Source organism: Palaemon carinicauda, chromosome 1 (assembly GCF_036898095.1).
Source record: "Palaemon carinicauda isolate YSFRI2023 chromosome 1, ASM3689809v2, whole genome shotgun sequence".
NCBI classification, from domain to species: domain Eukaryota; kingdom Metazoa; phylum Arthropoda; class Malacostraca; order Decapoda; family Palaemonidae; genus Palaemon; species Palaemon carinicauda.
In genome coordinates this window covers 99,592,352-99,607,589 of record NC_090725.1, presented here as the reverse complement: position 1 = coordinate 99,607,589, position 15,238 = coordinate 99,592,352, and the positions used below count along the sequence as shown (strand labels likewise).

Genomic DNA, 15,238 nt, shown 5'->3' with positions numbered 1-15,238 from the left:
CTATTTTGGGGTAGCCATACATAGAGTTTGTATGGTGAAAGAAATCTTAGCCTACAGCCAATTACCACAGAGGCTGCTTTTTATAGTAAGAAGGAATGTGAGCTCAAGCATTTTAGTTGAGTTTGGGGAAATTATTATTATTATTATTATTATTATTATTATTATTATTATTATTATTAAGCTACAACCCTAGTTGGAAAAGCAGGAAGCTATAAGCACAGGGGGTCCAACAGGGAAAATATCCCAGTGAGGAAAGGAAACAAGGGGAAATAAAATATTTTAAGGACAGTAACAACATTGAAATAATTATCCCTTTTAAAATATATAAAAACTTTAACAAAACAAGAGGTTGAGAAATAAGATAGAATAGTGTGCTCTAGTGTACCCTCGAGCAAGAGAAGTGTAATTAGCTAACCCAAGACAGTGGAAGGCCGTTACAGGGGCTATGGCACTACCCAAGACTAGAGAACAATGGTTTGATTTTGGAGTGTCTTTTTCCTAGGAGAGCAGCTTACCATATCTAAAGAGTCTTTTCTACCCTCACCTAGAGGAAATTGAACACTGAACAATTACAGTGCACTAACCCCTTGGGTGAAGAACTATTGTTTGGTAGTCTCAGTGTTGTAAGGTGTATGGTGTTAAAATAGCTGGAAAACCTGATCATGGACACTAACGTTAATCATTTTGAAGTTTGTTATTTAGGAAGTAAAATAATGCGAATTAGAGAAAAGTCTTTAGTGTAGGTAAAAGATCACGGCGAATCAATTGATAACGGCACTGAATCTCTTGCTGTTACAAAGATTTTTCATTAGAATCGTTATTAGGTTATGATGTCGAATTAATTACTTAATTAAATCAAGAAGCTCAGGCCTACCTAGTGCTCCTTAGTGAAAAATAAGGGGAAAGAAATACGGGACACTGTTGGCGAAATAGGCGTAGGAAGAGATGTTGATTATGTAGGCGAAAACGGGAGTTCTTAAAGAAAGAGATTAAACTGAAAATACACACGGGTGAAAAAGAATTTACATGCAGGATATTTTTATCTCTGTTCTGTTGCGTTGCTACATTTATGGCAGTATTTACTTCTCTGATGCAAGAATGGGTGATCAATATAAGCCTATGTTTACATAATGGCAAAATTAATTTTGACTCGACGATGAATGATTTCATATCTGCAAATACTCTACAACTAAAAAATATAGAAAGTAAACATTCCCGTAGACTGATGAAGGAAACCACGTGTACATTTGTTGCGGAGGTAGGGGCATTAGGTAGGGACCAAGGAGGTTGGATCCTGACAATTTTCCTGCAGACAAGACCAGGAAAATCCCTAGATCAATGCTAAAATATCCCCAGATAATATTTTATATAAACAAAATGAAAAATTACCATAACTACTTGTTTATTTTATTATATCATAATAAAATTATTCAAGCAAAACACAATAAGCTCTCCAAGTATGACCCTGAATGATGACTTAATTTTTAATCTAACGATAAATTCCCCAAAAGTCAGATCCCTAGGGGAAAGTTGAATGGCCCTCTAGCGGCACTGACTCGCAACACGTACCTCTTCCCTCCACCATGTTGGTGTTTTCATGTTTTGCTTCGACGGTCAGTCAGCTGTTGGAGTGTGTCGGGGTGTGATGTGTTCTTAGTCCGCGTTTCGTCAGTGGTTTTTCTCACTGAATTATCAAACATGGAGTTTAAGAGCGGGGTCTTCAATGCAGCGAGAGATGGTAATCTACGTAGATTAAAGGTAAATAATAACTACTGTCTGTAATTCGGGTAATATAGGGAGAGACGCCAAAATATGTCGTGGGAAATTGTTGGTGTGATGTTTGAAGACCAAGGTCGGCTCCCGCCGTTCTTCGCTTTGTTACATTGTTTATTCGCTTACAAACATTTCGTCTTCCTGAAGAAGAAATAAATTGGCTCAAATTGCGTCTAGTTCATTAGGGGTAGGCTACGGTAGATTCTACTAACGGAAAGAGAAATCGCAGCCAAGTTCATTGAATTTAGGCCAAGACTACCCGCGCTAACCTGAATGTGTTATGCAAAAATAGTTGTTCTTTTTTACGTTTAAGCAACTGTTAGCCTATAGAATACTGTCCAATGGTTTCTAGTGGCCTCAGCATTATTGATGTATTAGTTGAGACGTTATTTGTTCTAAGCAATGACATATTGACCGTAAGTCACGTGCTGGTGTTAGTTATCATGACATGATAGGGCGAGCAAAAACCACAAGAGAATGCCAGTCTTATCATCTTTACCAAAATAACTTAGGAAATAATAAGTAAACAAAGACTTTGGTTTAAAGTGTCATTTTTTTAGGCCTACTGGCTTTGTATTAATACGGATTGTCACCTAAAGATTCTCTTGTCCATTTGGTTAAGAAGGCAACCGTACAAATAGGGAAAAGCACGTCAGTAGAAGAAGAATTCTAAGTCTAGTCATGGTTTGATAAGGAAACTAGGTTACTGACTTGGTAACTCCAATTGTGTACAAAACGGTTCTACATGCAAGAGACTGGATGGCCGTGATACTGATTATACTCCAGTGTTTCATTACCCTCAGACAATCAATTCCCAGTGTTATCTGTGTTGAATAGAATAAAACGACGAATTGCTTGTTTAATGTGAACTTTTAACCCCTTTACTCCCAAGGTAAGGTTAAATTTTGAGCACATTTTGATTTTTTTTTAAATTGCTCTAACAACCATAATTTTTGTCATAGAGAGGTCAGATTAGTCTCATTCTTTTGGAAAATGCCTGAAGTATTAATAGTTAATTGCAGTTTATGCCATGTTGAAATAATTCTCATATTCAAGCCTACAACTAATGTAGTCGGATGATCGATTAAATTGAATGCAGATGCGTATTATCTGCCTGTAATGAAATTAAACTTAGCTATGCTAAGTGGCTGGCATCTTCCCAGTAACTTCATTATGGTACTTTACCTTAAGGGCTGTTTTCCTTGTCCAGTGACTCGGAAGAAAAACAATACAGGGCCTAAAGATGTGTTGTATTATAAATCCTTTAACCATATAGAAAAACAAAAATTCATGAACAAAAAATATTAACTTTTACAGCATCAGTTCTTAAGATGTCAAGTGGAAGAATGTTATACAATTTTGAGGCTCCATATTTGAAAGCTTTAGAACTCAAAGCCGATGTGCATCGGGGCTTCAATAACTTGAAACCATCCGTAACTGTTCTCGTATCGACACGATTTTTTGGTTGCAAGATGTGTACAAATCATCTTGGATACTATTTTACGTATAGTTCTGATTAGTTTGTCACTGGCCGTAACTTGCCTATTCTAACTTTAATAGGCAACCCTATAGTTCAATCCTTTCTCGGTGGAACACATTTGAACAAACGTGCTCATCTCTTTGTTTAGTAGATTGTAATAGATGGAGTTGCAATGATCAGTCCTGGTAATAAGGCTTTTAATCGCCATAGTTTTAACAGGATATTCGTCCGAATATTTCTTTACCAAAGCAATGTTTGTTATTCTTATTTCATTTATTTAAGCATGTTATTCTTATTTCATTTATTTAAGCACTGGGAAAAATAATCTTGTGAAAATACACCCAGGTCACGAACTCTGGTAGTCTTCGGGACTAAATTGTTAACATTTATTTGAATGTAACCAAGGTTTCTTAAATTGTTGTCGTTTCAAGTCACCAATTCAGTTTTATTTCAAATTAGTTTTAGAAGTCTAAATGGCACCCTTTCTCCAACTCTAGTAAGAACGTGGAGGCATTCAAACAAATAGATTATAAATTGATCGTAACTTACGTGTATCACTTGACGGTAAATTGTCTCAGTATTCAGATGAATAATGTAGTAAGAATCGCTGGATGTCACCTTAGAAACATTACTTTTGTAAGTAAGTATTTTGGTGAATATTCTGTAAAGAAATTTCTGAATAAATGTGCTATTTAGAAGATTGACTACTTTCACTCCATATATTACAATCTACTCGACTTTCAACATAAATTACGAAACATTAAAAACGGGAAAAAATATAAAAAGGAGTCCAACCCCCTAGAATAGATTATCCCAATACTAATTGAATTACACTGGCTGCATATTAAAGCTATAATATGTGCAGTAACTCGTCAAGTTATCAGAACCGGGCGTCCGAAATATTCGAGATAATTGCTACAGATCATGCATCCAACAAAGTGTCCACGAGAATAATTACAGATGGTTTAGAGTTATTGGAGCCAAGGTGTACCTCTATATATATATATATATATATATATATATATATATATATATATATATATATATATATATATATATATATATATATATATATATATAACGAGTTCCCACCAGACATGCGAAAGACTGAGAATATCAAGGCTTTCAAGAAACTGAAGAGACTTCTTTTCTAGGTGTTTCTATAATGTGGATTGGACAATTGACGCACAGTACTGTTATATTCTTATGAGAATTTATACGACAAACATATCTTGTAGATCCTGAAGGGTAGGGGTCCTCAGCTTTATCATCAATGTCATTTGTGGAGAAGTAATATTGTATATCATCGGTAAAAGCTTGAAATTTACTCCATTCTCAGTCTAATACTTTTGAAAGACTTATATTATAGATATATAATAGGGATTGGAACATTACACTTTCTGTGGTCATCCCCTTCTTAAGTGTTCATTTAATAAATAAAGATTTCCAACTCGTAGACAATAGTTTCTGCCAACCAAGCAATCCTTTAGGTACTCGAAAGCTTCATCATCGATAGTGCTTTAGTAGAAAGGTCACGCAAGATAGTGTTTGAAGAATCGATAACTTTTCTTTTGATTATACCCCTTCGTGTGATTTTCAATGCCACCCTTCACGGTAGATCGCAAACTCGAAGGTGGACATAAGATCACAGCTCGTGTTTGCATCTATTTAAAAGTATATCAACGGAAGCTGGTAATATTAGTTCCAATCATGCATTGCAATTACTATGTTGTGCATTCCACCCCCTATATACTGAGGACAAGAGATCTGTTGACGTTTTAGAAACATCGTTTGCAAACGAATTACTAACTAATCCCATCTACTTTTAGGCCTAACATCAATGCAATTTGTGTACAAAGTAGATTTTTTGTTTAAAAATAAGTTAGTAATCCGTAAATAAAATGGTAATGTTTTTAATGAGAAAACTCCCTGTCAGACTATTTGTCGTTCCACTAAGAACCTCTATTTATTTTGAAGGGTTTTATGATCGAACTTATCTGGATTTGATCTAAATGTACTCTGTTTGGGTCGCGACGCCAATTAGTTTGGTATTTTGTAAAGCTCCTTTTATGATTGCTACTTTTTGGGGGTTTAAGGGTACTATCGTACTATTTTGCTTATGATTTATGGCATACATGTTTCAAGAGATTACAGAGCGATACGAAGACGATATTGTTAAGAAAAAATAGTGGCCAGATAAGAATAATTTTCAAAATTGCAAAACTTTAGCCCTATCCTCCGTCACAGCTACCAACTTCTCCAGGAAGGCTGAGATAGGCAGTTTGTCCTCTTCATAATTTTCTGTGATAAGAACGATGTAATTTTTTAAAAATTGGTGCGTTTTGGCCAGTGTGGTCATAAGTCTTCATTACAGTATGCAGTAATTGTGGAGAGCACCTATAAGTGAGGCTCTAACGTTCTTTTGAGGTGTCGTTGTGACATTACTATTGAGGATATATATGTTAAGTTTTTAAATGTTCAGCCATATTAAATGTATGATAGAAGCTGAGAACGACCAAGCGTTCACTTAGCGCTTGTACCATTACTGTATTAACATGCCGTCCTAAAGTACATTCGAATTTTTCCCCATGGCATATTTTCCAACTTGTTTATTTATTTTACATATATATATATATATATATATATATATATATATATATATATATATATATATATATATATATATATATATATATGTATGTATGTATATATGCTGCAGTCTTTGTCGTCCATGAAAAATTATGAAGAATTTTAGGCTTGGTGAGCGTCTGATATTGAATTATATTTTCGTGGCATTTTTGGTATTGTACAGTCTTGTATAATAGCCGCTGCGAAGGATGAGGAAGGGTTTCGCCGAGCCGTTGTTTTCCATTTTCAATATCATATTTTGTTACCATACGGCCACATAAGTGGAAAACGATTACTACTACTTGCCTTCAAATGGAGCTCTTATTGCAATAACTCGTTTATAGTGCCTTCTGCAATTGGGACTACTGCTACTATTTAATCTGAAGGGGTCATTTTGTATTCATACTAAAGTGTATTTTCGAAATGAAGCAAGAATTGTATTGGGTGAAATATGAGGATTTTCATTTGATGAAATCCTTGTTGAAAGTTAATTGCGGTATGATGCGCTTTCATATGGAAACTACGACATTTCATGATAACCTACTCTGCACGTACTCGCCGTTTTTGTCTACTCATAAAGAGGCATGAACACAATCCTGTCTTTTCTTCCTCAAATTTTCTTTATTGGCATATGTTGACTTGTCATTCTCCGTAATTGGAACGAATTTACTGTCTTCCAGTAATTCGAATAAATGTTGCCTTTTTACAATTCTTTTTTTTTCATGTCCCCATTTGCCCCTGTTCGAAATTTCCTACGTCATACAATGAGTGAATATTGACTTGACCCATCCCAGTAATTTTCATGCTATTGATCCCGTCTGGTGGTTAGGTGACCTTTTGTTTCAAACTTTATTCAAAAAATCTACTTAAAATAAACTTCATGTGTCTGCATTTAACTGCGGCAATCTGTTGATCTCATAAAATGGATTTTATTAAATACGTACGTACGATAGTTTTTATATAGGATTTGTAAGTGTCGTAACATTGCTCACTTTTAGTGGCAAGTTAGCTAATTCACTCGTAATTTGAAGACTTACAGAAGTTCCAGGTACTCGGTGACAAACTGGGAATATTTTACCATTATTATTATTGTTAGTAAGGCTTGGTGTGGGATAATTTTGTCTATTATCTTTTTGTTGATGGGGTCTCATTCTGTCTATAGTATTTCCGAAAAGTCAATTTGGTACAAGTGTGTTGTAATTTTGAAAGCTGGTGTCCCCATTTCTAGATAGTCGGCTAACATTCCTAAACTCGGTTGTGTAATCCTTTGATGAAGTGTCCGGAATTTTGTAGATATTTTTATTTATTGTTCCGTATCCCGTCGGGGGTTATTATAAAGCTACACAATAACATTCCAAAATATTTTATTCCCATTCAGAGGTTGAATTAAAATATCTTTGAAGGGGAACTAGTAAATTCTAGATTTTCTTACCTTATCGATATCGACATATTTACAGCTCATCACAGGTTTTATTTATTGAATTACAGGTGTGGGGATTGGATGACACAGACTGAATTGCTCGATACGTGGAAGAATGTAAGCGTTGCATATTTAACGAGAGAAAGGTTGATGTATTGATTTGTAAGCTAAGATGGGTCTGGATTACTTATCCACACAGGCAGACGAAATCTGCTGTTCTCATATGGTATTGAAAAGAATATTTCTTAGTCGACAGGGGTTATGAGTGTTTTTGAATGCCTAGTTTAAGTTGGTAAAGACGACATTGGTGAAATTAATTGCCGAATGAGTTGCGAAAGCAGTTCTGCCTTCACATTAATTAAGAAATGATTGCAGCTATCCATATGGTTACCTTTAAATGATTTTATTCGTCTGGAAGAGATGCGCTATGTAGATTTTGCTGTTTTTTGACAATCGAGAAATTATAGGAACAAACCCAAATGATTTTATTCGTCTGAAAGAGATGCGCTATGTAGTTTTTGCTATTTTTTGACAATCGAGAAATTATAGGAACAAACCCAAGTGAAATTGGTGCGAGTGGTAGAACTTAAGGTCAATTGCATCTTTAGAACATTCTTCACATGCTCCTGGCTATTTGGTCTCCCTTGAGCACAAGGCTCGCATTACTCTGGGGTAGTAGTACCGACATCATGTCGTATCAACAATTTTATTCTCTCTTAAGATTAAGATTTATTGCACGTCACCAATGGTTCTCAGTCTGTAAAACCATTTCCTTTCTTAAGACTTTAGGGCTGGCAATTCGGAATTTTATTCCCCTTTTAGAACCTGAGTTGAATAGTTGTTTCAAGTTTTAATGACATGAGAAATCCATTCAACAATCCTTATAGTAGATATATTTGTTTCAGGTAGGAAGCTAACGCTCGCAACTTTCCTCTCCAAATAAGTTTGTTGCCTGCAATCTCATAGTGGCTGCTTCCTTTTATACCGAGGATTAGATATTTTAAAATTGGCTTCATCCTCCACTCCGAACATAGCATGGTTATTCATAGCCTATGAAGTCGCTTCGAGGTGGTTCTTTGGTGTGTTAATGTATTTTTCTTATTCTGCCTCAAGGTAGGATTTACATGCACGCTCCCAAGTGTCAGGTGCCAAGTGCTTTCGGGGTGTCACTGATGTTCTTGTATATGTCAGTTTTGAATTTTTTTCTTCTCTCTCTCTCTCTGGAATTTGTTTACGTAGTTACTTGTCGGTTCTTTGTAGTTTGATAGCATATATTGCTCACTGATTATTTAAAACTATTTTCTCGCACAGTGCAACTAACAACAAGGCAGTGCAAATAGTTTGACAGAAATTGTGAATATCTGTAGCCAAGAGATTAGTGAGATAGTATATAGTTATAGTTCTAATTATTGTATCTAGAACAAGATAAGCACCCTAAGCAGATTTGGTTCTGATGAAGAAATTAAGTTTCATGAATCATAACAGAATTTTACGAGCAGGTACAAAATATGTCTTACATGAACGTACTAAATTGCGTAGACTTATAAGAGATGGAAACAAACTACCTAATGTTACTTTTATTTACCTCGTGAATTTTTATTATGGGGCATTCTAGATAACAGGCAGTGTTTTGACGTGTTTAAAGCATGTTGATTCCGCATGATTTTTTCCTTCCACTACAATAGTTAATTGCAGTTGATCCATCCTTAGGAAGCTAAATACTAAACCATTTTTCATTACCTTTAATTGTCTTTAATCTGCTCATTTTGGTGACGACAAATAACTAGATTTTATTGAGGTGCCGTGGTATCACTTTATCTAGTGCCAAAGCTTTTCCCCTTTGTTTCATCATATTCTCTCTCTCTCTCTCTCTCTCTCTCTCTCTCTCTCTCTCTCTCTCTCTCTCTCTGCATTTTTATTAGATATTTTGGTTAGACATGGTAGATTGTTTTGTGCTTGCTGTATTTTTTGTCGACTAAGATACTGTCTGGTTCGTTGTAATAGATAACCGTATCTTATCTGATTTTTTTTTTGGGGGGGAGGTGTCTGGTGTTGAAGTATTATAACTTGAATAGTTTCATATTTTTTGTACTTATTGTAAACTTTCAAGGATATGCAACTGCTTCTTGACCTACATCTCCCCACCTTTATTTATGTTGTTCAAAAGGTAGGCTACTCTACTTGCCTCGCATGGCTACCGTTTATTCCACTAGGTTAAGTGGTTTTGCTAGGATGTTTATGCTTCAATTGTGTATTTAACAAATTTCACTGGTTATCAGTTGGAAATTCGTAGAATGGTGACGTAGGAAAGCGATGTCCCTAAATATGACGAGATTGTGATATGTAGTATCTAGACAGTATAGATAATCTAAATTTATTTAACGTTTTGACGATACGAACATGACTTTGGACTAAGTGTAGCCCTTGTAATCTTTTGTAAGGGAAGTATTATTGCCTTGAATTTTGCGTCTGTGTTTTGACAGTCATTTATGAATAGACTATCTAGAATCACCTTTCAGATTTTTATTCCAATATCCTTTGCTATCGAAATAATTTCTCCACAATATTGAATTTAGTATGATTAGTAATTGTTAGACGAGACGGCGAGATAGTATCTTGTGATACTGAGTGTCGGAAGTAAGAACAAACTTGACATATTCATGTTCATAATGGAGGCCGCTGAGCACTGGCGGTAGTTCGATAGCCAAGTATTATTGCCAAAATGTTTCGCCAATTGCATGGTTTATTATCTCTTACTTTCTTAAATATCATCCTTAAAGTAGTATAGACGTCTATCTACGGAAGTAAACAGACATTTACTCCAATTGATAATGTTCAGTGTTGATTGTTTATCTCTGGTGGTTTTAACCTTTGGATTGATGACAACAAATTGGCCTGCGGTTGCCTGTAGTGAGTACCTACATAGATAACAGTGGGTTAAATATGCTGATCGTGCTGTAAATGGTTGTATATTTTATTTAGTGTTAAGTAATTAAGTTAATAAGTGTGGGCTATTTATGTGGAAGAAAGTGCTCTATTTTTCCAGTGCATAAGCTTTTAAGTATCAGAAATAAATAAAATTTGTGTTCATTAAAGAAGTTACTAATAAGAAGGATTGTTAATTTATTATTAATAGACCCTGTCTATAATATATAATATGGTGACTAGAAATTGATATGATAACATATAGTTAAGGACAGGTTTCTGTGGTTCATTGGAGAGATTCTAGAAAAGGTGGAAGAACCGAGTAAAGGAAAATAATAAAGAATCTTAGTAATCAGAATGGAGAGATTTAAGCACCATGCAGCCAACAAATCATGTCGGCACTAGTCTAGTTACCGATTGTTTCAAGTTATTAGAGCCAACCAGGATCCAGAGAGGTTCCTAGAGCCAGGATGCACCTCGGCGATGGGCTTTAGAGCTTTCAAACAAGTTTCTACTTGTAATTAACAGGACTGATGATAGAGGACACTTGTTTTAGCAAACAACCTTGCTGGTCCTGCGCTCAATGGTGTTTTACGTGTGGACCAGGACGTAAAATTTATTCATTTCTTAGTTTTACTGAAATTTAAGAAAGAATATTCAACTTTACGACGGTCAAAAGTTCTTTAAATTCATTTACAGGGATTTTTTTTTACGGAGATTTGGTTAGTCATGAGATAACCCTCCGTAACTTGCTTTAATTTTATTTCAATGACGTTTCCTCTTGGTAATGGTAGAGGAGACCCCCTTAGCTATATGGTATGCAGCTTTTCTAAGGGAAGGACACTCCAAAATCAAACCATTGTTCTCTAGTCTTGGTTAGTGCCATAGCTGTCACTGTTTTCTAAATATTTTAATTGCTCATTACTTCTCTTGTAATTTTTCCTTATTTTCTTTCCTCGCTTGGCTATTTTTTCCCTGTTGTGACCCCTGGGCATAATCAAAGCATCCTGCTTTTCATATGTTCAGGGGAGGCCACATTTTACATGAAAAATACATGACGTAAAGTTGTCGGCGCCACCGGATATATTACAAGATCGTTGACTTACATTTTTAGGATGTGGGCAGCATATCATTCATGTAGAAGGAAAATTATCAGTGTTTGTACTTTGTATTAGTTATGTTGTTTGCAAGGTCGACCGACTTTCTCGAGTCACTTCCCTCTTGGCAGCTGAGATTTTTACCTACTTGTCTTTCTTTCCATGACAGGCTAGAACAATTTTGAGTTTAGAGAAGTGATTAGTTGCTGCAGATTTTATCAAATGCTTTATTATTTGTGAGCTTCTTTTCAAATCTTCAACAAATTTTGACGTAACAATTTTGTTGTAGTGGGGTCCCTTCTTAAATTGTAAATATCTTGATTGTCAAGTCCATATGGACTAGGAAAGAAAAGTTTGGTTGGGGAAATTTTTCAAGTTTTCTGTCGACTAGGAAAGACTGTTTTAGCGGAAATTTTATATAAAAGAAAAACTATGTCTTGCCTGATAATGTCTGTGCAGAGAAATTTGCTATATTCTTCAATGAAAAAATTGATAAAATTTAGAGGTTTTCCCCAAAATCAGTTAGGAGTCAGTTATGCCAGTGAAGGAGGGTAAGATGTTAATAAAATTTAAGGAATTAAATATGCTTGACTTGTTAAATGTTATGAGAGAGATGAAGAATACATATTGTGGAAACGACCCTTTCCCAAATAGTTCAATAAGTGAAGCTCCAAACAAGCAAATTGTATATAATATTTACCTAAATATAATTAACCTAAGTATATCACAATCCAGTTCAAACCAATATACAAAGGAAAAGGTGATGTAAACGAACTAAATGCATATATGCCCATTTCAAATTTATCCTACATGTCGAAGCTTATTGAAAAAATCATAAGTGAGCAATTATGGGCGCATATTGATGAGTTGAGGTATTCCCGGAAAATCAATCGGCCTGCAAAGCTAATCACTCTACAGAAAACTACCTTATGGTCAATAATGAATGATATGATAGGTCTTCTTGATGAGGGAAAGTGTGGAATTTTTATCATGTTAGATCTTAGTGCTGCTTTCGATACTGTTGTGCACGAGTACTTGCTTGACGACTTAAAGTCCATTGGAGTGACTGAGGAAGCACTGGAATTTTTGCAAAGCTACTTAATGAACAGGAAGACTATTGTAGAAGTTTCTGGAAACCGATCTAGTGAGAGAATTCTTATGAAAGATGTACCACAGGGTAGTGTTCTGGGCCCTATCTTGTTCAACATATATACTATCGAGCTATCACATATCTTGAAAAAAACAAAAAGTGGGCTTTAAACTATATGCAGATGATACTCAGTTCTACCTTTCAATTTCAACAACACAAGATACAAAGAATAAAATTGATGATAATATGACAGAAATAAAAACATGGATGCAGAGGAAAAAGCTTAAATTAAATGATGATAAAATAGAATGTATGTTTTTTTGGCATAAAGGTGGCATTGAAGAATTACCAGTTATTTCAAAGTATAAAAATTGGTGACACTGATGTTAGAATTGTGTATGTTGTGAAAAATTTGGGTTTACTGATAGATTTTAATTTGTCAATGAGGGATCAAATAGTGAACACAGTGAAAGTGTGTAACTATCACCTGAGAAACATAGAATTTATTAGAAAATATTTAACAAAGGGCAGTACAAAAATTTTAGTGATGAGTCACGTAATATCAGGGCTTGATTATTGCAATTCTCTGTACTATAAATTGCCCAATACTCTACTAAGAAAGCTTCAAATTGTGCTAAACCGGGCGGCTAGACTGATAAAAGACATTAAATTTCGGGAGAGAATAACTCCTGCTCTGATCGATCTACATTGGTTACCTGTTAAGGCTAGAATTGAATTTATGATTTGTTTGTTGACTCACAAAGCACTTAAAAGTGATAAGCCTAAATATCTTCGTGATTGCTGGGTCCCCTACCCTCAAGCTACTAGTGCTGCTGTAAGAGTTAGACATGCTGATGACCCATATAGACTATTCGAAATTAGTGTGAATCATGCAATAGGAGGAAGAACTTTTTTTGTTATACTGCACCGAGACTCTTTAACGACCTTCCACTTGATGTCAAGAATAGCAAAAATGTGGCAGCTTTCAAGAAAAAACAGAAGACTTACCTCTTTGGAAAGTGTTAGAATAGTGATCTGAAAACTATTAAGCCTGAATACAAATGCTAGCGAATAACTGAAAAGATACAAAGCAAAATATAAACTGGAAAGAAATTATTTTCACACATCAAGGCCCGCCTGAACTGACTCTTAATGTCTGATGGAGGGCGAGAAATAAACCCCTAAAAGTAAATGTATGTATCCTGTGGGCATTTTTACTGTGTTCGTACTTAAATGACGGACATGAGGGATGCGAACACTAGAAAGAACACTCTTCCTGTGTCCAACACCAGGCAAGGTGTCCCCTTTGATGGGCAGTAGCAATGCACACAGACGACAGGAGTAACAGCACCGCATCTGAGAACACCTTTAACTACAATCATTATCTAATGAGGCATTTAAATGTTATTGACCTAGATGGTATACTGTATATATAATATATATATATATATATATATATATATATATATATATATATATATATATATATATATATATATATATATATATATATATATGTATGTATGTATGTGTGTGTGTGTGTGAATAAATGTTGATAAAGGCATTGTGAATTTTGCTTTTTTTATAACTTCTCATCGAGAGCTTTCCCTTTTCTGAGCGCCTGTACATTATTTTCGCTTCTTATTACCTCAACAATAAGGAATCCTTATCTTTATTTTATTTCTGTAGGATTAGTCACCGTTGGTGACCATTCTTCAGTAGAAGATATTGCTCACCTCAAAGCAGCACCTTCCCCATATAGATGCATGAAAGTAGTCTCATGCATTCAGTATTGATCCACGGTTAGGTCGGAGGTCTCAGGCCTGTAGATAGGGACTAACTGGTCGTGGCTAAGAATAGAATAACGTGTGTTATGACATTGATGGAAGTTTAGCGATTGTTTTATGGATAAAAAATTCTGTTTAAAATGTTGAAATTGAATTTGTTTCCAATACCTCAAGAGATTGGCAACTCTGTGTCCCGTTTCCGAGACAAGGTGTGATTGGGGGGGGGGGGTGTTTATACAACCCGGAAGGAGATGTTAGACCTGCCTCATGCATGACTAAGTATGATATAATTCCCGGTGAAATAATTTGGTTGCAAAACTTGGCAGGTGTAATTAAGAATAAACTTGAGCCAGGTATATTAGGAGAATTAATGAATCTCGAGTAAAGGTGACCTGGCCTGACTACTGTTTATTTAAGTGAGCTTAATGAATATGTTTGTTCCTTCCATCTTCCTCAGCAATGTTCTGATTTAGCTCGCTTTAAATTGCTCATCGATATTCCTGTCTTACAAGTTTCACTTTTGAAACGATTTTCACACTTTTCTCTGTTACATGGCGCTGGAAGCGTAGTATATTGTAATTGAAACTTGTTTTTCATTGGTCTTTATATATAGTTCTTTGGTCGTTTCTCGTTGAGTTTTCTAGACCAGCTTTAGTTAAAGGCGCCCGAGTGTTTCATCCACGTTGGGCGATAGTCTGGCGAGATCAGCTTTAAGAGGTTTACGTCTCATGAAAGATGTATAGTTTGTAGCTTTAGTGGAAATATATGCATAGAAAAGGCAGGAAAATCACTACTATAAAGATGTTACAACTTGGGTCGTCTGTTGTGTTGCCTCTCAATTTTATTGTTCTTGAAAGAAGAATGATATAATTTGGATATTTTTCTTGAATCGATCGATGTACAGAAATGAATTTCAAATGGATTTAGGGTTGATAAAGAATGTTTGAAATTAATCACATTAAACAGCAAACATTAGATAGCAGTTGTGAGACTGTGTCTGTAACCGGCCGCTGAGTCATGTATGCTTAAACCATGCGT

At 35.3% G+C, this 15,238-nt stretch overlaps 1 protein-coding gene across 1 annotated transcript in view; it reads left to right on the top strand.

Annotated features, from left to right (window-relative positions):
• Window positions 1-1,600: 1,600 nt before the first annotated feature.
• LOC137650078 (protein fem-1 homolog C-like) overlaps window positions 1,601-15,238 on the top strand; it is a 73,201-nt gene continuing 59,563 nt past the window's right edge. Inside the window, exon 1 of the mRNA XM_068383152.1 lies at window positions 1,601-1,758. Coding sequence (XP_068239253.1) covers window positions 1,699-1,758 — 60 coding nt within the window. The 5' untranslated portion in view covers window positions 1,601-1,698. The remainder of the gene's footprint in view (window positions 1,759-15,238) is intronic.